This window comes from Cygnus olor, chromosome 2 (assembly GCF_009769625.2).
Source record: "Cygnus olor isolate bCygOlo1 chromosome 2, bCygOlo1.pri.v2, whole genome shotgun sequence".
Lineage (NCBI taxonomy): Eukaryota > Metazoa > Chordata > Aves > Anseriformes > Anatidae > Cygnus > Cygnus olor.
In genome coordinates, this window is record NC_049170.1 from 141,465,883 (window position 1) to 141,490,128 (window position 24,246).

The window sequence follows — 24,246 nt, forward strand, 5'->3', positions numbered from 1 at the left end:
CTTCCTTTTGTTATGAAGCTGCTGGAAAATATTAATGTACCTGTTGTCCAAGCATGGAGTTTTCTTTATTTCAACAACCCATTTTGTTCTCTTAATGAGTCAGTATTTCTTAACTCAAATCCAGCATGGATTTTTACCTTGAAAGATACTCTATTTAAGTTAAATTACCTGCGTACGGTAAGCACAGTCTGAGGTCACGAGATCTTTGACAGAGAAAGAAATTCCACCCAGATTTCTGAAGCTCTAACCTACTGCACCAAACACTTGAAATCATGAAAAGGAAAAGTCTTTTTTTTTTCTTAGAGATTACTTTTTTATAAATTGGTCCGTTTCTAGACTTTTTAGAGATTACATATTCAAAGGTAAATGTTTAAGTAAAAAGTGAGTAGTTGTTTCTGCAGAACTCTATCAATAGGCAGAATAGACTCCAGCATCATACCTTCTTTGACTTCTTAATCTTTAATCTTAACAGTAACAGCTGAACAGGTAGTAAAGATCAGGTAAAAATGAAATACTGCCTTGAAGTTCAGATTCTGTTTTTTCATAAAACATGCATGAAGTTGGGGTGGTTGAAGAAGTAATTGTTTCTTGTGACACTGAGGTAACAAATGAAACCCTAGAAGAAGGTTACGTTACTAAAGAAACGTATTGCTGGAAACTAGGTATTTGATTACTCTAACCCTGTAGTATTTAAGGCTTATCTCTGATATTTGGTCAGTGGTCTCTGAAGGACAATGAACCAATACTTCTTAAAGTTCTGATGGAAGACCTGATTTTGGCCAAAGCTAAATAAAGCATGTAGAAAAGAATCCTTTTCCCAGCCTTTACTCAGAGTTTTCAGTAATACCCAAAGTACCAATTTAGAATGATTGACTACTGTAAATTTAAAATATCATTATCTAATCTGAATCATTGTGTGTTAGGTGAGAAGATTTCACAGACTGCAACTAAGCTGACTATTTTTAGAAAAAGGATTTTAGAGTCTGTGGTCTTTATAGTAAGATAGCTATTATTTCACTTAATTCTGAAATCAAACAGCAATTTTAACTACTTTTCTGTAACTTAATTTTAGAATTCTTCACAAAATTGCAGAGGGAAAGTTTTGCATGTCTTTGTAGCACTCGACTGAATGACTCCAATTGTTTAAGCCAGCTAATTTTTCACTAATATGAAACAACAGTTTGATTTTTATCTATTTAATTTTTATTTCTTTCTGTGTTGATGATGATCACTTTCTCAGCTATCATGCCAGAATTGAGAGATGCACTTCTCTAGTCTTCGTCTGTTTTTTTCTCTTGTTGCTGCTGCTTGAACATATGATCACTTAATATTCTGCCCACAATTTAATGCAACACCTGCATTTGATGTTATACTTGGTCAATTCTCATGTGAACTTTCTCTGACCTAGGAGGCTATCTAGCTAGTAATGGGCTAACAACAACAAAAGCTGTAGGTCATAATAATATTGGCAGTAATTTCAAGTATAATTTTAATAATTTCAAATTAAAAATAACCAACCAAACAATATTTTCTGGAAATTAACAGGAAACTTTTTTCTTTAGTGTTCCTTCATTTTGGTCTAATTTGGTTGATTTCCCCAGAAAGCAAAATGTCTATGTCCATTTCTTTATCTCATACGGCTGTTTCTTTCATGCTTAAGCTGTGGGATAACAAAGAAAAATATCTTGACAGTATTTGTTCCTGCATGTTCAATGAAATAACTATCTATGCTAAAGAAGTATTGAGATAGTTCTTCTGTGGACTTGGATTAAAATTTCGTTCCACGTTCTTGAACAACAAAAAAATCCAACTCAGTTACAGAAACCTGTACTTCAATTCATGGAACTTGACGTTTTTAGACTGACTGCTGCTTAACAATGCATTTGAAACGCGTGAAAAGTGAGCACCTCTAGCTGACTATAATACTTTGTTTCATCTGCTTGTTAAGTAAGCTTTAAAAAAAAAACAAAAAAAAAAAACAAAGAATCTGAGTTTAGTGTAAATATTGGTCAAAAGTATACTCCAAGGTAAAGTATCTTGTCAATGTAGTGATGTTCTTAATAAATTAAAAATAAAGGAGAAAGGAAGCCTCTTCAGGTATTATGGTTTAGAGGAAATTCAGTGTGTAAATCCTCTCTTCTGCTCCATAATAATAAGTGGGGTCTCAACGTTGACTTTTAAAAGTGTATAGTACTACCTGCACCAATGTAATTTTGTTTGCTATTGTGCATAATTTCTTCAAAATGATTAAAAGCTTATTGCAGGAAATTAGTGTTTGAATTCAACAAAAATGTTTCAGAAAGTGTGCTATTGACATGATTGCTCTCGGTTAAACTTAAGACATAATCTTATGTGTGTTGTCAGGACCTTTGATGAAAATTATCCCTACTAATTTTCTGAAGAATAGTAAATGATGGCTCGGATGTCTCATAACCAGTCGAAGATTGTGTATCGAGGGGAGGAAGATGTTTTATTTCATAATAAACACATCATTTCCTTACATTATTCTCGTTTAAAGCTTGCTGCCTTTTATTTCAACTAGAAGTTTGAAGTTTCTGAACAAGAAACTTTCTGGACCACGAAAAATTCCTGAGAAGTAAGGAATTCTGTAACAGCAGTTGTTCTCTGAACTGGTACAAAAACCAAGCCAACTTTAAAGCAGTCTTTGCGTAGAGCTATCAAATATATAATCTTTGAGTTCCTGGTCTGAAAGTTGTGACTTAAAGGAGCTTGAACTAGTTTCGTATTTATTAATGGCTACTACAGACCTCAACATGGAATGGAATGCTTGGAAAACCTACCTAAGGCTATGGAGTTTCTTAGGATGGGCAGAAGAAAGTATCTTGATTTATATCCCAAATATTGGATGTCAGGACATGAGCGTTAATGCCTCACTCTCAAATGTGTCATGCTTCTCCAAGACTTACTGTTTAATGTGATTTAAAAAAAAAAAAACAAAAAACTTTTTTTGTTTATTTTCTTTTTCTTATACAGGCAAATGAGAAAGTGCTAGTGGACTGCTTTGATATTTGCATCTAACTCTGCTTTTGCAGATGTTGAAACAAGTTTTCTACTAGCAACAGAAATACTAATTTTGTGCTCCATGTTGTGCACTTGATTTTGCGTAATTATGCAGCGTGTTTTTCTAATTCTAGTTCCTGAGAAATTGATACTATTTAAGTCCAATTTTAAAATTTGATAATGAGTCCTCAGACATTTAACTACTGCTGAAATGTTCTTATTACCGAATATACATTCGGAAATATACATACTGAATATACATACTGAAAATACTCTTACTACCCAAAAAAGGTTTAGATTAAGTCTGTCTCTACTGTAAGACAGGATAACTGGTGCTTACCTGCTGGAAAGAATAAATCCTGTGGAGAAAAAAAAAAAAAAAGGTACAGCTAGGAACTTGCTGAAAATAGTATAGTTGAAGAACAAGAAGTGCATATATAGAGTATCAGAAACTTTTGATCTGAAATTTTGAAAATATGTACATTGTTTCTGAGAATTTCTTAAGTTTAGTTTCTATCCTTTGATTTTTCTATTTATTTTTTATTTTTTGGTATTGGCTTCTTAGTGAGGGAGAGTCCTCTTATGTTCTTTTGTTTATTGTATCACAAAGCGCCACAACATAAATCAGTGCACTCAGGACCATGATAATGTATAAGGTTTATAATCCTGTAATGAATTCAAAATCTGGCAATGTTTACAACATGACTGATATGTTTATTAGTTACTACCGATCATTAGAGACTCTCAGATGCTGTGCAGTTTTTCTCAAGTATTTTCTTTTGTGTTTTTATTCTTACAGATTTTTGGTGCACTAGCATCTGAACCATTTAAAGTGAGTGACGGATTTTATGGCACTGGGGAGACCTTTTTGTTCACTTTTTCTCCAGATTTTGAGGTAAGAAAATATACCTTGGTATGGCTTAGCTTTTCCCCCTTTCCCCCAAATGCATTATCTCCTAAGATACTGAATAAGTGTAACAGTAAATAATAATAAAAAAAATAAATCTAGGATTTGGCACAAAAAAGTAGCCATACTACATACATACTTTTCCACAGAATCAGTAAGTGTTCAGTAAAATGGTAGTGTTTGCATAGTGACAAGCTTATTTAAGCTAACTCATTATCCTCAAGATTTTTCTGCTATTTAAAATTCTGTTACATCTGTCTAAAAATTCACAAATTATGACGTCATTTTAAGGGCTGTATCACCTAACCTCAGTGTGTTTTCCTGGCATTTTTCATTGTGTATAAGCCTTAGTGCTCAAGGAAGAGCTTGTCTAGAGTAGTGTTATTTTAAAATAGTATAAAAAAATAGACCTTTGTTCTGCTTCTGTGGCTGTATTTATCAGTTCCCAGAGTTTTTGTGTGAATTTGGTAACGTTATTAAATTAGCATATACCATTTTTATTGATGTTTGATTTCCCTCAACCCAAATAAAGTTCACTTTCTAACTTGCTAGTCTGTTTTTTCATTAGGTTTTCAAATGGACAGGAGACAACATGTTCTTCATTAAAGGTGACATGGACTCCCTTGCTTTTGGTGGAGGAGGGTAAGTTATAACTCATTTGTCGTTGGGAGGAAACTTAACTGTCTGTTCGTATCTTCATACTTTTGGAAAGAAAGCTTACAATTTGTTTGACATCCGAGCTTTCAACAGTTATCAAATGTGAATGATTTAATGTCTTATGCTTACCTTCTAATGTTCAGTAAACTTAGACAGAAGGTTTGTCTTCAGTGAAGTGTGACGTCAAGTTACTTGCATGAGTCTTGGTATATTCCAAATGGACACAAGATACTTGCTTCTGAAGCCATGTAAATGTGAAAAATAACCACAACTACAGAAGGCCTGAATTTAAGTTGTACCATTCCAAGACATGCTAGCATCTAGAAACTGTTCTATCCCCTTTTTTTCCCCATGCAAGTACATAAGCTTCTGGGATATTTCCTATATTCATTATCAGGGTTATTCTCGCATATAAAAGTACTGGTATGCCTTTTTCTTGATGCAAATGGAAGGGTTTGATAACTCTGGAAATCTGGTTAGGTTTTTTTTGTTTGTTTGTTTTGCTTTGTGGTTTTTTTTTAATTTCAGAATACTCAAATATTCCCAAATTAAGGAAGAAAAGTCTTGCAGCTTTAAATTTATCAACAGAAGTACTTGTGTTGAAAAAGAGTTCTATAGTTCTTGTTCCCAAATTCTGAATGAAAAGTAAATTCAAACATTTAATATTAACCCCCTCAATCTTTCATATTAATACGTTGTCTGTCTTGCAGTGGGGAGTTTGCTCTTTGGCTCGATGGGGATCTCTACCATGGAAGAAGTCATTCGTGTAAAACATTTGGGAATCATACACTTTCTAAGAGAGAAGACTTCATTATTCAAGACATAGAAATTTGGGCTTTTGAATGAGTATTTAAATATTTCTACAGGGTATTGTCCCAAACCTGAAATTAATCAGTGCAGCTCAAAGTCCTTATGAGCAATATAATGCACCTGTTTACCTTTTGTTTTTGTAAGTTTTCAGCATGACCATCAAGTTGTTATTTTGCAGTAGCAGACTTCTTTTTTTATGCTTTCATGTGTGTAATATACTGTCCTACTTTTTCTAAGATGTAGACACTTTTACAAAATACTGACTGTGGACTAAAAAAAGAAATCAGTTACTTCAAACCTTGCAGCCTACAAACTTTATCATCCTTTTTACAGTTGCCTCCCACGTTTCCCACACACATCTTTCTGTAATCCTGCTAGGGGGCTGCTTCATTGAGTATAGTTTATTATTTTTGTATTCAAATTATATCTGTGAATGAAGTTGCCCTCTGTGAACCTACATAACAGGAAAGCTGCGTGTGGGTATTTAGCAGTAGTATTACAGTGATTTGTCTGGACCAATGATGGGTAAATTTGTTTGGTGCCACAAACAGACAAGATGCCTAGCATTCCTTCTTAACACATACCAGGACGCATATGATCAAGTTAAGATATTCAGAGTCAACAGTGCCACTTGTTTTTTTTGTTCATGTTTAGAAAAAAGTCAGTTAAACAATGTGTTCTAGCTGCATGCTGATTGTATTAAAGAGTGATTTGCACATGCTGTTAATGATCTGCAGGTTTGGGACAATTACTGACAATATTGAGCTACATGGCAAAGATCTTTAAAATAGCAGGGTAATGTAAGAATGTGATAGTTCCACAAAATTAAAAGGCTAAAGCAAGTAAAACTCAGACAACTTGTAGCTATAGTAGGGCATTAAAAGTACAAAGATTATGAAACATGCATCTTTCTTCAACATAGTCAGATATATACTGTTATACTGTTGTAGCCGTGTAGCACATCAACTCCAAGAATATAGCTTATTCCTGTCCAAAGAAAAAATAGTTGTGATGTTTTTTGAGTGGGTCTATGTTGTAAATTTACAGTTAGCACCAGCTCTGATTAAGATGAGACAATGTACTATAGATAGACAATATTGTAATTCAGTAGACTTGTGGAATATGCAAACTTACTGTCATGTGACCTCAAAAAAATGACAGGCTAGTATACAGTTCCAGTAGCTCTTGTCCACTTTTGTAGGAAAATTGATAAGCCATTGTGGCAATAACAGCTCAACAAAACTGTTTGTTTCAAAGCTTTTATTCTATGTTCTGCAAAAAAGCAACAAAAAAAAAAAAATTGCTGTTAAGTGTGACAGTGACTGACTTTGTGCTGAAATTTCAGCTATTTCAGATAAACATTGTATATTATCTTGTAAATTAATGTTTAAAGTAGTTTTGTTATAGAAAAGTGTTGATTGACGGGTTGCTTATAGCACTTTAACTTATTCTAGAAATGAAATAAAAGCCAAATGGGTTGGCTTAAGTAGATGTAGTTGTATATTTCAAAATAATTAGATCTTTGGGAAGTTTTAAAAACTTATTTGAAGACAGCTTACTGCTATGGTAATGAGAAAGGGCAGATGGTTCATCTTATAATATGCTAATGCTCAATATGAATAGAAATACAGGGCTCTGTTTCCTGTCTATGTATAGCTCTCTATCCTTATTAGAACTTAGTACAATGTGTAGACTAAATGTTTACAAAATAAGGAACTGTAAATAAATTAAAATGGCTTTTCTTCCCTTTGGTCTTCCACAGCAGTATTATTGTCTTTGTGGAGTTAAGACTAATTATTGCAAAAAATAAATAAATCCTGTAATGGATTTTAAGTACTCTAAGGTCACAGTGATGTATAGCAAATAAATCTAAATATATGTAAAAAATAAACTTGAGTTGGAGTTTATTTAGAAGTTGGAGTTTACTTAGAGGCACAAATGTAGGTTATTGCTTTTAGTTCAAAAACTTAAGTGAATACATAGTACTCATTTACTCCTCCTTAAACTTCTTACTCTTTTGATGTGTGATAGGTATTTAGAAAATGCCTGGAGAGTTTCTGTAAGAGTGTGGAAGAAGAGGGAACAAAAATAAAAGTGTAAGGGTCTTGGGTTTTGTTTAATTGAAATTACGTACCTGCTTTGATTTCCTTTCTCCTTCTAATAACATTGAATGATAAATGGCTAGTAACAGCATACTGAAGTGTCATGCAGCTTTTAGAATTTCTTTGGTCCTGCTTTGTCAAAGATGTATATAATTGGCAACATACATATTTCTTTAAGAGTACTAAAAACAATCAAAATAAGAAACTACTTAAGTCTACCTTCCTGTTCCCCCTCCCCTCCACCATACACACACCCTTCCTCTCTCCATATAAAGAACTACAACAAGTTGGGGTGTCAGTGCTTTCCATAGGAAGTAGAATGTAAAAAATGGAATACTATATTGTTTTGATTTGAAATGAATATACACCACCTAATCAAGGTTCATTCTGAACTCTTGAGCCTTCAAACTGCACACAGTATCTGCCTTTTTTCCCTTTCTCTTCAGCTTGTGGACCATGTTTGCCTCTTGAATTCTAGCAGTGAATTTCAGTATAGATACTTGGATTAACTGTGGGAGTAGATAGTAACTGTAGTAGTAATTGTGCGTGTAATAAACTTTCTTGTCAGTTATTTAACATCAAGGTAAAATTCCTCCAGTGAAGAGTATATTCACGTCAACACAGAAAAATTCCCAAATGTTAAGCATTTGGGTAGAGAGGAGCAGTTGGTACTCTGGAGAGAAGAGATGCTATTCAGAAAAAGCTTCTCAAGCTGAAAGAATGAGGTAACAAACCTCCTGAAGTTCTTTGAAGACAAATGTGAAACGTGGCAGGGATGGAATAGCAGGCTGAGGACTGTTGAGAAGGGAGCTTTTGCAGAAAAGGACCAAGGTATGGGATGAGACTGGGACAAGTTGAAAATGTCAGCCAGGAGAAAGCCAACTACATACTGGGCTGCAGCAGAAAGAGCTTGAGGGAGGTAGTTTTCCCTACTCTTACTGTTAGCGAAGCTATGTGCAGAGTATTGTCTCCAATTCTCATGCACTTAGTGCAAGAGAGATTGGCAAACCGGTGTAAGTCCAGAGGAGAGCATCTGAAATGAGTGGAAGACTGGAGCATGCATCCTACAAGAAGAAGCCAGGTTTGCCTAGCCTGGAAAGGAGAAAACTAAAGGAAGTTCTAATTGCTATTCTCAACTATGTAATGGGGATTTGAAGAGAAGGTTTTATTGGACTTAGGATCTTCTTGGAAGTGTGCAGTGAAAGGAGGAGAGGCAACAACCATAAGCTGCAGCAGCAGAAATTTTCACCTAGACAAAAGTAATTTGTTTTGTTTTGTTCTTTCTCCCGACAGTGAGGACAATTAAGCACTGCAACAGATTTCCAAAGGAGCTGTAAAATATCCTTGGAGCTTTCCTAATTTAACAGCATAAGGTCTTAACTTGCAATTATTGAGCTAAATAATACTGTCAACGCAAGTACAGTCTATGCTTCTGCAAATAAGTGTGAGGTAATACCGATGGCTCTTCAGCTAAGAACCAGAGACCTTCTTTCCATGCCTGGGACGCTGCAGGCTCATCTATCATATGAAATCTTATTCATATAACATACCTGAAATATTAGGAAAGGAAGACTTTCAGGGTTGCTCAACTTTGTGAATTTTGTTTTGAAAGCCCAATGGGAAGTGGTGAGAGTGAAATACACTATTGTCAGATGTTTAAAAAAAAAAAAAAAGTGGATTATCCTTGCTGGCAAAAATCCTTTAATTCAAATGCTTAGTCTCTATCTGAATCACATATTGTGAATAAACCCTACATTAGATTTTAAAAGCCATTGTGAAGAACTCTTTAAAGAATTACTGTTACTCTGAAGGATTATACAAAAGCACAGCAACCCTTTAATATCTAAAATACCTTTGAATCTTGGAAAAAGGCGCACAATAATGGGAATCAAGAACAGTGTAGTAAACAGTACAATACTAATCATATTTGCATAAATACTAAATTAAAGGACCTGAAACTAATTTGAGTTGAAGTATAAATTACAATGGTTATACTCAATAATGAGACCATATGAAGAATCTACAAAGAGTAGTGCATGTCTGTTAATGAAAGACCATGAGCTTTGTTAAACAAAGAGCAGTTATAAGTTAACTTCTGTATGATACATATTGTATAGGTAAGATCAAGAGCACTATCATTGTACCTCCTACTTTTGATTCAAGAGGAATTTTGAAATATGCTGAAGGCCATATGAGCTACATTTTGAAAGAGTTTGGTGCTAGGAAACTGACTCTCTGTGTCTCAGCGTACTATATTTAGATTTATTCATTGACTAATCTGATATTTTGCTGAAATACCTGGGGTTATTACCACATCATCTTTCAGGTCTAAATCCTGTTTGTGTTAGATTATACAAATGGAGTAATTAAACTACGAAAGACCACGATTTCTCACATGTGGCTTGTACTTGCATCCTACTGCTCACCTATATATATTTAGATTAGATTTAGTCTGTTTATGCAGGAGTTAGTATATCTGCATAAAATCCTGTATTTGAAGAGGAGTAAAAACAGTTGCTACTCAATATTTGAAGTTAAATTTTATTTATTTTAAATCTCAAATCTTAAATCTCACTTATGCTTTTCCTTTGTAAATGAGCACACTTCGTGGGGTAATTGATTATTGCCATGGCAATGGGGAACTCAAGGGTATAATCTTCTCTTCTCTCACCATGCTACTGCAATATGAAATAGAGCTGCACTGTGGTACCTGGAGCATGCAAATATATATACGTATGTATGTTATATATAAGTCCAGCTGATTGAATGGTGTACACTTATTCTTACTGTAGTAAGATCAAAGTGGTTTTGAAGTTGTTGATTTGGGTCTTGCTGGCTGTCCCACTGCAGTGTCACGTCTGTTTAAGCTCTGCTTTCTGCTGTCATACTTACGGCAAGGCTTGTAGTTCTTGTTGAGTCCATGTTGCAATAGTTGTGCTGCTAGTAGTAAACTTGCTTTTGAACACAAAACAACTTTCATTGTGCCCTGTGGTGGCAGGATGACTAACTTAGACGTTGATATGGTGCAATGTATGCATAGCAGCTGGGTAGCTGTGGCAACAGAGCTTGCCAACATTTGTTCTGTGGTCAGTGACAACTAAACATCTCACCACAAATGTTATTTTCAACTACAGCTAACCTAATTTTATTTCAGTAGCCTTACCTTACTTTAAAAGTGAGCTGTAATACTGAGCTCTGGCTGTAGAGAAATCTTTAAAGAAGGAATTACTGCATTGGAGGAGGAAGCTAACTTGCAGTGGATGGGATATGCATCCAGTGAATGATCCATGCACTTAAAGTAACTGCAGCAACTGTTGTAAGAAAAAACACAGAGGTGTGAAGGTGAAATTTATGTTTAAATGGAATTTATATTAGAATACATGAAAGCTACATTCAGAAGATGGAAAATGTACCTCAAGAGTTCCTACAGAAGGGGAGGCGAAGTTTTTTGATTCCAAGGAAGGAACTTTGCTTTCCTAGCATACTGCACAACACTTGCAACAGCAAAACAAAACTCAAACAGGGAAAGGGAGGAGATGTTACCTATCAGGAATTGTTCTTTATCAGAAATAATCAGGGGTGATTAGAGTCTTTAGGAAAATAATGTGCAACTGTAAGCTACCATAATAGTAACTGTGTTGTTTGTTCTACCTGAAAGGCTGATTGTTTTGTAAACGTACAGTGTCGCTTAGCCCCTTTGAAAAACTATTTTAAGCAAGTCAGAAATAGGAAGTCAGGTCTTAAAATCTACAAAGACTGCTTTAATCAAGCAATCTCTGACTTTCATTTTACTATCTGGAGTTTAAGTAGAATATTTAAGTTCAGCAAAGGTCATGCTAGTTTCACAGGAAAGGAACGGAGTTAAAATGGAGAATTTATGGAGTACTTTACACTTTATTCATTTATTTGTTTATTATGGAGTTCATTCATTTATTTATTATGGAGTACTAAACATTTTATTCAGTGTTTTTTAATGAATTTGGATTTATTTTCTTCATCTACTTTGCACAGAAACTTGCCACATCTTTACTTCATGTAAAAGATTTTTTATGAAACATTTAACCTATATGAAACACTTCTATATATCATAAACTATATCAATATTTACACTTTTTGTGCAAGAAAAATATTAAATACTTTGTTTTACCAGGCTTTGCATGATGCCTCCTATTTAAAGGTAAGTGGGGGAACAGCGTTAGACAAATCATTAGTCATTACATGTGTTTTTTTTATCCAATTGGAAATAAATATTTTGAGTGGAAAAATGAAAGTGTAGGTCTTTCTTGTTGCATAATGCTGTTAATGTTGCCTTCGGGATGACTATAAATGTGGGAAGCTTAAGAAGTTACTTGCAGGGAGCTCTAGTTTTATGCTGTATTGTAGTGATTGTGTTGTTACAAAGTTGATCTAAGGATACAAAGGTGAGAGACTTGAAGAGGGCTTGTGAGCTTGAAGACTAGTCTTTTTTCTTCACGCTAATTGTTTTAATGTTACTCTTCTCAAAAAATCTTGTTTTTATCCTATAAGTAGAAATGCACATATTTGATGTTATAATATGCAAGAAGATACCAGCTAAATGAAATGCTGAGGTTCAAGAAAAAAAGTAGAATGCCACTGGTCTGTCCTGTTGCTGAAGGTGTATGAAAATAGAGGAGTTCGATTCTCTGCTACATTCCGCAAAGACGACAGGAAGGTTCCCCATCTCCTTGGTCAATGGGAATTACAGGTCAGCTGAGAAGTTTTTTTCCTGCAGCTTAGTCAGTCCTTGCCTTTCCTGCCTCCACTAGTTTATGCATTATATCAAACTGTTAAAGTACAGGCTTGTTCATTATGATTTCTGGCCATACAGGAGCCTGCAGAGAAGTCAAACGTCTATAGTCTGTTGCTCTCAAATGTTTAGGTAGGTAAAACTTTTGAATCTCATTGTCAACTTACATGGAGATATGTTTAAATTTCAGACATTAAGACTGGATCATGAGCAATCGTTACCTTCAGAGTAAGCACTTAATGTGCTGTAATGAACCTTGATGAAGAAAGCTGGATTTGAGAATGCCGGCAGCTTATTCAGTCCAACTCAGGTGTCTGCCTACCCTCCATTGTACAGGGCAAGAGCAGTAAAAGGTGAGAGACATGCATCTGTCTCATATCAAAGCACAAGTTCTTACTGCGTGCAGTAAACATGCATGCTATTGAATTGCACCTCTTGGTGGAATGCCATGTTTGAGTGTTTCAGTACAAAAATATATTGTACCTACTGCCTAAGGACACTGAATGAAAGATGATGTATATAATTCCTCATATAGTGGTGAAGTATTCTTGGGCTTTAAATCACCCACGAAGGTAACACCGAAAAAGGTATCTGTGTGCACCTAATCTCTGCTGTGTTGTCCAATAATAAGATGAGAATTCTTGTGAGGAGAAATACGATGCAATTCACCTAACATTTCACAGAATTGCAGGATACTTTAGGTTGGAGGGGTCCTCTAGAGATCATCTGGTCCAACCCCTTGCTCAAACAGGGCCACCCAGAGCAGGATGCCCAGGACCACATCCATGTGGGTTTCAGAAATCTCCAAGGTGGGAGACTCTGTAGCCTCTCTGAGCAGACTGTTCTGCCTTTAGGGTGTGTTCTTTGTACAGATATTTAGTACGTTGTTTCATTTCCATGTACTTTGAAATCTTGTTCTGGTGTTTTGGACAGAGAAACCTTCACTTCCATCAGTACCTGTGAACAGGAGAAAGTACTTGTTTTTCAAAACAACTTAGTGATTTTATTTACTTCTAAGAATAGGAACGTATATACTTTTTTTTTTCTAGTGTGTGGGAGAAAGAACCAAAAAGTAATTGTTTATTTACAATTATTCCTTTGACAAGCAAACTTTCTCAAAGCAACTTAGGGAGCTGTAAGTCATTGTATAAAGATGTAAAGAATAAGGGAAGAATATGCAGGTAAACATTCTAATACATAAATATCACATTTAGAGGTCAGTTTTACAGATCTATTTAATTAGTCTGAGAGATCTCAAGAAAACATTAGTGCTAAATAAGTGCTATTGAACCCAAGTAGTAATACATTTTTTCTTCCTTAGATTCACAACATATAACTGTGCCCAAAATACTGTTTTCCATAAACTTACAAGAGACGCATAGTAACCAGTTCTTGTATCACTTGCTTATAAAAGATATAATTTGTACGTTCATTGGAGGCTCAAACTGGAGTACCTGTACTCTTGTGATATGTTAGCAGTACTTGTTTTATCACAGAGGCAAGGTGTTCATACACCCTTTTCTTCTCTAAGAAGATATTTTTTCTTTCACTTTGAAAGAATCTTATGAGGGGAAACAACATTGTTTTTACATTATGCAAATTACTTGCCCAGGCATCTTGATCTGAATGTTACATGTTACTTTCCCCTATATTTATAAGAAAGATGCATAGATATTCAGATGATATATTGCACAATATCGTATAAGAGATTTTTCTATGTGGCTATCTATTCAAACCTTCTTGTGTATTTTATTCTCTTTGGTGTTTTCTGTTCATCAGCCGTAACTCTAAAAATGAAATAATCTAATAAATTATATAAATAAATAAATCTCATAAAAGAATTTTGTCTTAGTTCCTGTGATATGTAAGAGAAAATTGTCAGTAGTTGCTGCAAGATAATGCTGCAGTAGTATTTGCTTATAGTGTTTGTAGCAAACAAATTTGGCATCCTTGATTGTGTTCAAATAAACCCTTTTTTCATGCATTTGAATGATTAGTTAGGAAATATGCACACAAGGTCGTTTTCACAGATCAAAAACTTGGCCTGAGTTTAGATAATCATTCAGCTTCTGATCTGGCGCGGTTTATATTTGTGATATCCCAGTTTAAATGGTCGAGAGGATCTTGAATGTAAGGATAAGTGAAAATTGGAATTCATTTGTAGCTGTTTGTATTACTATGGCTTTCTATGTTCATCTGCTTATTGTTCAATATATTTTTTCTTTAATTATTTTTTGATATAGTAATTAACTGAAGTGTCCTGCAAGCCCTCCTGGTACAGAGAAAAATCCATTTGGATGCTTATCATGCAATAGTTATAAAGCTTATGTTTAGAAAAATGCTCAATGTCTTTTCTTGTCCAGGGGGTGGAAAAATCTTGTATTCCAAATGCGCAAAAGCTAACAGCAAGGGAAAAACAGAGGTTTTCCAAGGCAAGTTGCTCTTGTCCTAGCATTGCTTATTTTAATAATGTAATTATGACATTGTCATCCCTTCCTTGCCATAACATTTCTCCTTCAAAATCCACCAGTCCGTGTTTCCTGGCTCTCATGAGAATTCCAACAACCTTATCTGAAATACGAACGTATCTTTCAAAGAGCTCCCCGAAAGTGACTTGGATCTTGCCGTCACGCCGTGGTTTAGCCATTGATTCGATGATGAAGCACATGTCCCTGATCTCCCGGTGAATGTGGGCCTCAGCTCTCTTGGCCCTTTCAGCAGTTTTGGTTCCTTCCTTCGGACGGCCGTACCCTTCATCTCCTTTGTGCAGGCGTGTGGACATGGCCAGCTCATGGTCAAATTCTTCACTGAAGGGATTCAGCTTCTGTGACGTGATGTGCTGGTCTGCCCATTCCTGCCACCTGTCCTTCAAGCTATTAACGGGGCTGTATTTCCTGTGAGCCTTAGTGCTCCTTTCCTCACTGAGCTTGCTTGCGCTGAAAGAAACAAAAACAGTATTTGAGCTTTGCATTTCATCGTTTAATTACAGTCCTGCTAGTCTTAATATTAACATGTACTGTATATTTCCAGACCAGATGCTAACCACCAGGTGGCATGTTTTCACCAGTTCTAAAGTAGTTCTTTGAGGGCTTTTAGTCCACATTTCAGATGACATTCAAAAGCAAATTCACTGACAACAGCTTGATCTCATCTATGCTACCACCTTCTAGATTAGAACCCATTTTGACTGAATTCTGTAGGGATACGAGACAGTATGCTGCTGATTACCTGCGCCTTCATTCAGTCACATGGCTCTCCATTTCTGTCTGCATTGCAGAACCTGAAATCTGCCTGTCTTAATGTTTCAAGTGACAGTAATTGCAAGTGTACAGACCAGGGCCTCACCTATTTTTGACTGAAGCATATAGGGAGGGCAGTGTCTGGAAAAATCTGTTCCTTAAAATAGATGTTGATTTCAAAAAAAAAAAAAAAAAAGACAAAAAAAGTATAGTGGCAGCTCTGCCTATACATATTTTATCTATGGTTCTGAACAATTTTTGAAGTGCAAAATTCATGTTCCCTTGGGCAGGTGTATGGAAGAAACTTAAGGCTACTGAAATTTGTGTCAAGGTCAAAGGATGAGGAGATCTTCAGAGATCTTAACTGATCTCATGCATGTACATGTTTGTAGCAGCATTTTATTACTGGATGGCTGTAGGCAGACAGATTCTTGATGCTCTTTCCTCTAGTGACCAATCTTACATGTTGTGGGAGAGTTATAGATAGTCTGAGCTAGTCTTTGTGCTGTCCACATCCTGTCACTGCATCTGTACAGAGCTTGCCTAGGGAGTACGTTGTGCTGTGGCTATGCTGAAGTAATTTGTTTTCTAATACTTTTAGTCCCCAGAAGGCTGCTCTGAAACCACCCCAGTAATATCTGCTGAATATTAACAGGAACAGTCAGAACAAAACTACAGTTAACAAAACTGTACAGAGGACTACAAACCTGCTGCCTGCTGTTTGGCCATGGCTTTGTTTTATACTAAGCTTGTTGAAAGAGAGAAGAGAGGCTGAGAGGAGAAGACAACAGAGTGAGAAGGCTTGCTCTAAAGGCTTTATGTTTTTTTTGTTTGGTTGGTTTTGGTTTTGTTTCTTTTTTTTTTTAATTAAAGTGTCTAGCAAGTATTCTCATCTTTTCTGACTGAAGCCCATATTTCTTTTTTAGCTGAATACTATTATCACCTTCCTTATCCTTATCATCTTTTCAATGGTTGAGAAAAACATTATATCTATCCTTTTGTTTTTACGATGCCCTAAGTGGTTTTAGAAGTTCTGTATTGTTAACTGCCTTTTTTTAAATGCATCTTCCAGTTCTGATTGCCAAAGTGCAATTTTCCTTTATGTTTAGCTTGTTGATGAGCTAACATAATAAACTGTCACACACCTGGAATCCTTTTTTTCCTGTCTATACAGTGCCTAATGCAATGGATTGTGAATCCAAACTGAAGATTGTGAGCTTAACCCACTGAAACAAGCCTGTTACCTGTAAGAGTCAAAGAAGTTTACCTGTTAACCAAAGCGATAACCAAATTGCATTCTGAACTTGTACGACAGCAGTGCCCATGCCCTGTGTTCCCTACTATCCTGTCTTTAAGGAAAATGCATGAATCCTTTTTTAGTGTTTTGAATTACATATCTCTGCTGTGCCCCTTTGGCTCCTAAACAGAAATGAAATAGTATTTCCTAGGCCTGTAGAAGTTAACATTCACTCTACTAAGGAAGCAGCCTGATTTCAGCAAATGTTGCAGCTGGAGGTTATGAAGGTGCTGATGTGAGGGAAAAAATGCTGGCACTGATGCTTTTTTTCCTGGGACATAGGGAGGAAAATAGGAGATGTGCTTTAACAATCATATACTTACGGACTTTTTGAAGAAGATTAAGCCAAACTGGAAGGTTCATAAAAACAGCAGGCTAAAATAATGTATTTGAGGCTATAAAAAATAAATACATAAAAGTGGGTAGTTTAAAAAAAATAAATCCAGTCCTGGTAATAGCACTATAAATGTAGAAAAAGACTCCTGACAGATTCCTGTGGAAGAGATGGCTGTAAGTAATAGAGAGGGTGTTATTTCTATCATTTGCACCTCAGTAAATATGGCTAATCTATTTTTCCCTAGGTAGCAGCACTAAAACTAGACATATGGAGAAAACATATGTAAAGTTTAAAGGAAAGATAGCTGCTTTGCCTCTACTATCAATTTTTTATTGAGCAATTTATTTTAATTGGCATCATTTGCAGGTAAAATGGTGCTCTTTTCCTAATGTGTGAAATCTTTGTTTTATTGGTTTGCTTTTCGGCTAATTTCTGTCAAAGGACAGTGCATGCAGCCCCTCCCAAAAGTAGAGACCACAAGCTTTCAAGCTCTGGGTTATTGGAGAGCTTTTTCAGATTGACTGTTAACCATTTGTTCCTCGTGGGAGACGGCTGGTCAGTTATACAGCAAAGCACTGTTTAGTACCCTGTCTGAGTAGTTAAAATATCTATCCATGTTTAGGTGTCTGTGCTGGAATTTACTGTGTGGTTGACATAGTCCTGGTTCTAATGGTGGCCAAGGTAAGTGCTTGCTGGCAGTGGGGTACAAAACCTGGTTAGTTAGTGGGACTGGCAGAGTCTGCCTGGCTGTCTGCAGAATGACCAGGAAGCCAGTTTTGATGTTTTCATCTGTGCTGGTTCCAGTTTCTGGTTTCTGAAATGACAATTAGGATATAGTATCGAGCGTATTGGTCCTGGCCCTCTGATTCCTGCTATCTAGTTAGTCGTTCCCACACAGGGAAGGTGACACGCCTGTCTTCTCATCCTGAACGCCCTTGTGCTTGTCTCGCATGCAGGGCAGAGCAGAAGATGGCAGAGACTCAGGCCCCACCACACTGTGGCCCTGACAGGAGGCCGTGTCCTGGCACCAGCCTCTTCCCAGGGCTCTGCTCTGCCAGGGGAGCTCTGCCAGACCCTGCCCCAGCCAAATTTAGGCCCCAGCTGCCCTCCCTGCCCCCAGAGAAGCCTCAGCACACACCCTGTCCCCAGAGGCAGTGCTTTCCTTCATCACGAATTTAAAGTTAGTTGTGAAGTTGTGTGCCGGAACAGTTCAGGCTCGTCTGCACGTTCATGTCTGCTGGGGCATTACAGAGTTTGTGAAGCAGAGCGCTGGAGCGAATAATGTGCTATGTCTCTAACAGCTGCCTACAGCTTCCCCTCTTGCAGTTGGACATATGGACCTTCTCATCTTTTCCTGAGAAGGGAGCAATGAGTGGGTTTGGCAACTGTCTGGCAACAGCACAACTGTTTGTAGCCATCTTCTGAAAAGTTTGTTCTGCTGGAGGTCTCTGGGAAAGCAAACTGGGGAATTTCTACCAGCTTCTGCTGTTTTTCTGCAATTCTGGGAGGCTTCCCCAGGACTGCCTGCCTGTGGCTGAACCTTACTTGTTTACTGCCTGGACTCTAAATTTAATTTAATATGCAGCTGCTGTTGCGTAGTAATCTTCAAGCACAGTCCTCTTACTGAAAGAAGCCTTACTCAAAACTGTCTGATACTATGATTGATTTTGCTACTTAATTCTCCCTTTTTTTTTTTTTTTTTTTTTTTTTTTTTTTTTTTTTTTTTAGAACCTGTAATAACTACATAGAATCATAGAATATCCCGAGTTGGAAGGGACCCATAAGGATCATCAAGTCCAACTCCTGGCAGCGCACAGGTCTGCCCAAAAGTTTAGACCATGTGACTAAGTGCACAGTGCAATCGCTTCTTAAATTCAGACAGGCTTGGTGCAGTGACTACTTCACTGGGGAGCCTGTTCCAGTGTGCGACCACCCTCTCGGTGAAGAACCTCTTCCTGATGTGCAGCCTAAACTTCCCCTGCCTCAGCTTCACACCGTTCCCACGGGTCCTGTCACTGGTGATAACAGAGAATAGGTCAACTGCCTCTCCACTCCCTCTCACGAGGAAGTTGTAGAAGTTGTAGACTGCGATGAGGATTACTTACATCAGTAAGTAATATTTTTTTCTCCTTCCTTTCTGTTCACACCAGTTACAGGCGTAAGAAAGTCTGTGTGTCTGAAAGTTCCACAACAGACTCTATGAGCATACTTAGCGTGTGTGTGTACCCACAGAGATGCGTAGAATATGAAAAATGAATTGATGATTCAAATGTTCTTTTTGTCAAATGACTTATGGTTTTGAAATGATTTATAGCATGATTCAAATCAGTCTTTCAGAAGTAAAGGCAGGCTGAATGCTTTCTAATATCACAGGAACTGGGAATACAAACAGAGAAGTTCCATCCTTTGACTTGATGAATTCCAAATCCATATGGAAAGCTTCCAAAGAGAAGCAGTGAACCCAGAATTTGTTAATATGTATCTAGAAGTAATTCCCTCAATATCTATTTTTGGACGTTCTGGGCAAATCACTCCCAAGATTATTCACAATTTATGCAAAGCAAAATAATGAATAAATATTTGGAAATATTATTTGCTCAAGTGTGTTGCTTTAGAATTAGTATCTGCTGAAATTGTAGAATAATTCAGGTTAGAAAAGTCCTCTAGGATCATCTGAATAGCTGGGGGTTCTTGAAGAAGAAAAAATGTTAATCTGAAATGTAGACTAAGATATTAAGAGGTAAGAAGTGATTTAGATGAACCAATAAACCTAGTGTCAAATTTAACATTTTCCAAATATAACATCCTGTGCTCTTTTGTATCTAGTACGTGAAATGCAAGTCTACAGTCAGAAGTTATTGATTAACCACTTAAGCGTAGAGAGATATGCGAAAGGTCTTCTGGATTTTTTTTATTGTTATTATTATTATTGTTTTGCTTTTTCTTTAGTAATAATTCTTTCTCTTTGACCATTTGCTATGATTTATTTTTTTCCTGCTCTCATTTCACTTATTTGTTGTGAAAACCTGTTCCTGTTTCAGGGTCTGCTAACCATTTGTGATACTGTAACAAAGGTGTTTTACTTACAAAGATGGCACAGGTCGTTTAATCCTCACAGCCGTCACCTCTCGGTCACTGTCCTCTGCTTCCCCATAGCCACTGTCCTCTGCATCCATGCTGTCGTCGTGGCAGTTAAGCAGCAGTTCTTCCTTAGTGCCCGCTTTGTCCTCTTCTTCCATCTGCTTCCAGCCCTTGGTCAGCTCTGATACCATGTTTGAACACTTTCTCCTTATTGTGGGGGATAATTTGGCACTAAGAATTTTGTCAATAGCATTTGATTCTTCTTTGAGCTCGATCATCTCTGAGCTGCCATTGTTCTCATATCTGTTGCTGAGGAGGCTAACATCACCCCCTCGTTCGTAGGCTTTGCTTACAACTGTCTTGGTCACCTCTTTGCTTTTAATGTTGAACTTTTTGAGGGCTTCATCCGATTCCCTTGATTTTTTTTCAGCATCTCTTATTGTCATTGATTCCTTTGCTGAGGGTTTTTCATTGTCTTTTCCTTGGTCTCTCTTGCTGGATGGAATTGGCCATTTTTCAAAGGGTCTTTCTTGCACTGGCTGAGTTGATGAGTCCTCTGCGCTGGGGACCCACCCGGCAGGTTCTTGGGCTTGCTTTACATTGTGGTCAGTTACCCACTGCTGCCAACCTCGTGCCAAGCTGAAGACTAAGGTGGCAGTTCGGATCTTGTGGACAGCCCTTTTCGCAGGAGTCGTGCTCACCTTCTCTTCGGGAGCCATGCTGCTGTCTGCTGCCATGTTGGTGCTTAGCCCTCTTATGTTAAGCACCTCCTGAATGAGCTTCCTGAAGCAAGTAATGTCCAGCAAAGAGAGCTACAGAGATTTAAATAGAAGTGGGAGCAGTTTGTGCCCATGGAAAATATGTGAAACACTTTGCACAAAGATATAGTATCCTCACTGTTACAGAGTTCTTTTTTTAAAACGCAGGATCGCATTTCATCACAGCAGATGAATGATGCGTGATGTAAACAGGATGACACAGACCTGTACTGGGAATAGTGAGAAATTCATGGCTCCTGTAAGCACTCTTCCCAGGGGTTGCTCAACCCCCAGTTTGTTGGCAAGTGTAGAACTTGGGTTAAAGATATTGAACAGAGTGTCCGAAATGGCTAAATGTTAGGGGCTGTCAGTTGCTGACAGAGCAGAGACCACGCAGCATTGCAGGCAAAATTTGCCCCTAGTCACGGAGTGTAAAGCCACAAGCAGGCTATGAATGAGAAATGTTTAGATGCATTTTGTAAAAAGATGCTAGGTGATTTCACTTTATTGCTCACATATCCAAGAAAATCCAGGTTTGCTAATTTTAAAAAGGTATTTTTTTACTCTGTTCTGAGTTATTCTCTATTTATGTCTGTTTACAGTGTACCTTTAGGGGGTTTTAGGAACAATATTGTATTTGGTGTCAGTGCTAAGAATGAGTGAATCACTATCTCTAGTCTGAAGATTAATATAATAAGTCTGACTTGATTGGATGGATGAATGGTCTCCTAATTTTTATTTAGGATTTTGAAAAAAAAACACAGTAAAGTGTAACCTGTTGCATTTCTGACTGCTTTTTCAAGGAAGTTATCTATATAAATTAGCGTTTAGTTGTATGTTATTTACACCATAATTATGTTCAGCATTTACAATATACAAAAAAATAGTTTTCTAGGAAAAATCATGATTTCTTCATTCCAGAGGACTTCCTGGAGAGTGGTCATATTCGGATTTATACATTTTTTGGTGGGTTTTGTCAGTTGTTACATAATAAGAAACAGACATTTTCTGAGTTACAGTCCTATAGCGTCTTATTTCTTAGTATATTGTTTCCTAAACAGGAAAGGAAAATGACATTGCTTTTTCCATCTATCATACCTTGCAGCTTAGCAGATGACATGCCATACTTGCCATGTGGCAGTCAGGCAAACTGAACTTCAAGGAATTCTATTGACTTCATTGGTGTTATACCAGAGATAAATATGGACTCTTACTACTCTGCCTTTTTTGATTTTCTCAAAGGCTGGGCTTTTTCAAGTAGGTTTGATTATATCTAGCTCTTGTTTAATAATAAAGCTTTATCATACCTTTGACTTCTAGGCAGAATTCCTCATTAATCTGTGGGGTCATTTCCTCTTCAAAACTGATGACATAACGTAGGTTAGTGTTGCTATTTGATATTTAATCATGCTTTTATTTTAGAAAGAAATGTATGACCTCAGTATACTGTACAATCGTGGCTATTACCAGCTTATCGTAACTCTGAAATGCCATTATGAGGTGTACTGGTGCAACCTGATTAAGAAGCATGTGTTACTGGACATTTATTTTGGTACTGCTTGAAGGCTAATCAGGAATAGGAGTTTTTTGTGTTTACAAGTACGCATGTGCAGTCATGCATGCACACAGGGTGGTGCATATTCTGTAACAGCTAAGGAAGATGGAGATGAAAGAAGAGAATAATGCATGTGCAGCATAGGAGAATGACACCAGTTCGTTATATCATTTCTTATGATTTCTTGAGGATAAGGGTGGCCAAGACTTTAGGAATTAATTGTTATTAAATTGCAGTCTGAATTGTTCAGATTTTTTTTTAATATATTTGGCATGATCAATCTGATTTTTTTGCCTGTTCCAGAGTTCTTGTAACTTCAGTCATATTTCATAAATATACTGTATGATCCATGTTTAGAAAAATGAGTGAAAATAGCAGGTAAGTATAAAGGAGATCCTGTTAGCGAGCACGTTGTTTGATGGATAGATATTGCTATTTGTTTTCATGTGATTTTTCCAGTTAATTTTGTACTATTCCAATTTTGCGTATGAGATAAAAATCAAAAACCTGACCAACATAGCAACTGCTGCTCTTGTTGATCCTTCAAAGGTGGCTGCTTTACAAAACAAACAAAAAAAACTGCTTAACAAAATTTGTCAAATCAAAATTGTGTGTACCTGTCCTTGTTAAAAGGTTCTGCTAGGTTTATTACTGCAATTCCTGTTGAGGTTCTTGGATATTTTTATTCTCCTCCTGTCTTTGCAAGTGGCTGTACTGAAATTTGTGGTCTCAAGAAAGAATTATACTCCTTCTGAAGGCTTGGAAATTACAGCCCATTTCAAAGAATTTCTTAATAAAGAGGTTTTTTTAATTATTTTTTTCCTGATGGGCTTGACTTTAGTGTATTAATCATTGTCCCACAGACTTAAGGCTTACAGAGTTTAGATAAATGGCACCAAAAAGTCACAGACTAATTAAATTGAATACCAAAATCATAGTTGTAAATTACTATTAAATCCATGTTGCATGACAATATGTTAAACAAATGTTTAGTTTAAACTGGTCACTATTTTAAGCTGAAGTTGTAATACCATAGGCTTGTTCAATGTGCCAGTGAAACTTTAATGTAATTATTCCAAGACAGCTGAATTTATTATGCTTAATTTTAGGGTGTACAATCACGTCTTGAAAATGTTGAATGATGCCTTATTTTACATTGTGATGTTGCCAGTGAGAAGTCTGTCATGAGAGAAGTATAAATAATGTTTGAGTCATCCAGTCAGATTCATACATTGTCAGTTGCTTAGTTAATTTATGTTTTGCTCCAGTAAGAGGTTTTTATTTTTTATTTTTATTTTTTCATTTTTATTCTTAGTGGCCAAAGCTAGTGTCTAATCTCCCTATTGACACTTCCAAAAGCCAATAGCCAGCTATTGGCTTGGATCACATTTCCTATATGACTTAAATACCTCACAGGGTGTGCTCCAATGGACTTTCCAAGAATTCTGCTTGAAGTCAGTCTTGAGGGATAGTTTATCGTAGAAGGTATATGAGAGTAATAGCATCTGGAGCAGATAAATGGATGAGTAGACGTGATGTAGTTGGAAGCTGTGAACTCCTTTTTCCTTAGCCCTAACTGCATGCAGTTCTGGGATGCAATCTCTTTGACATCTTGAGGCAAGTCTGTTGTTCCTAGAACCCTGTAGCTCCTTTTGGATTGCTGCATTACACATAATACTTCTGATTTCCTGAATCTAGAGTCATGAAAGACCAT

At 36.7% G+C, this 24,246-nt stretch overlaps 2 protein-coding genes across 12 annotated transcripts in view; one reads left to right on the forward strand and one right to left on the reverse strand.

Annotated features, from left to right (window-relative positions):
* Positions 1 to 7,702, forward strand: part of OXR1 (oxidation resistance 1) — a 270,297-nt gene extending 262,595 nt beyond the window's left edge. For all 11 annotated transcript variants that reach the window (XM_040546719.1, XM_040546713.1, XM_040546714.1 and 8 more), the window contains 3 exons: positions 3,821 to 3,916; positions 4,497 to 4,570; positions 5,296 to 7,702. In XM_040546719.1, coding sequence (XP_040402653.1) covers positions 3,821 to 3,916; positions 4,497 to 4,570; positions 5,296 to 5,431 — 306 coding nt within the window. In that variant the 3' untranslated portion in view covers positions 5,432 to 7,702. The remainder of the gene's footprint in view (positions 1 to 3,820; positions 3,917 to 4,496; positions 4,571 to 5,295) is intronic.
* A 1,440-nt stretch (positions 7,703 to 9,142) lies between these two features.
* On the reverse strand, positions 9,143 to 21,501 carry ABRA (actin binding Rho activating protein). The gene is made up of 2 exons (XM_040546725.1): positions 20,226 to 21,501; positions 9,143 to 15,201 (listed from the first exon to the last, which is right to left on the reverse strand). The coding sequence occupies exons 1-2, from the start codon at positions 20,954 to 20,956 to the stop codon at positions 14,724 to 14,726; spliced, it is 1,209 nt and encodes a 402-aa protein (XP_040402659.1). The 5' UTR covers positions 20,957 to 21,501; the 3' UTR covers positions 9,143 to 14,723.
* Positions 21,502 to 24,246: the final 2,745 nt, after the last annotated feature.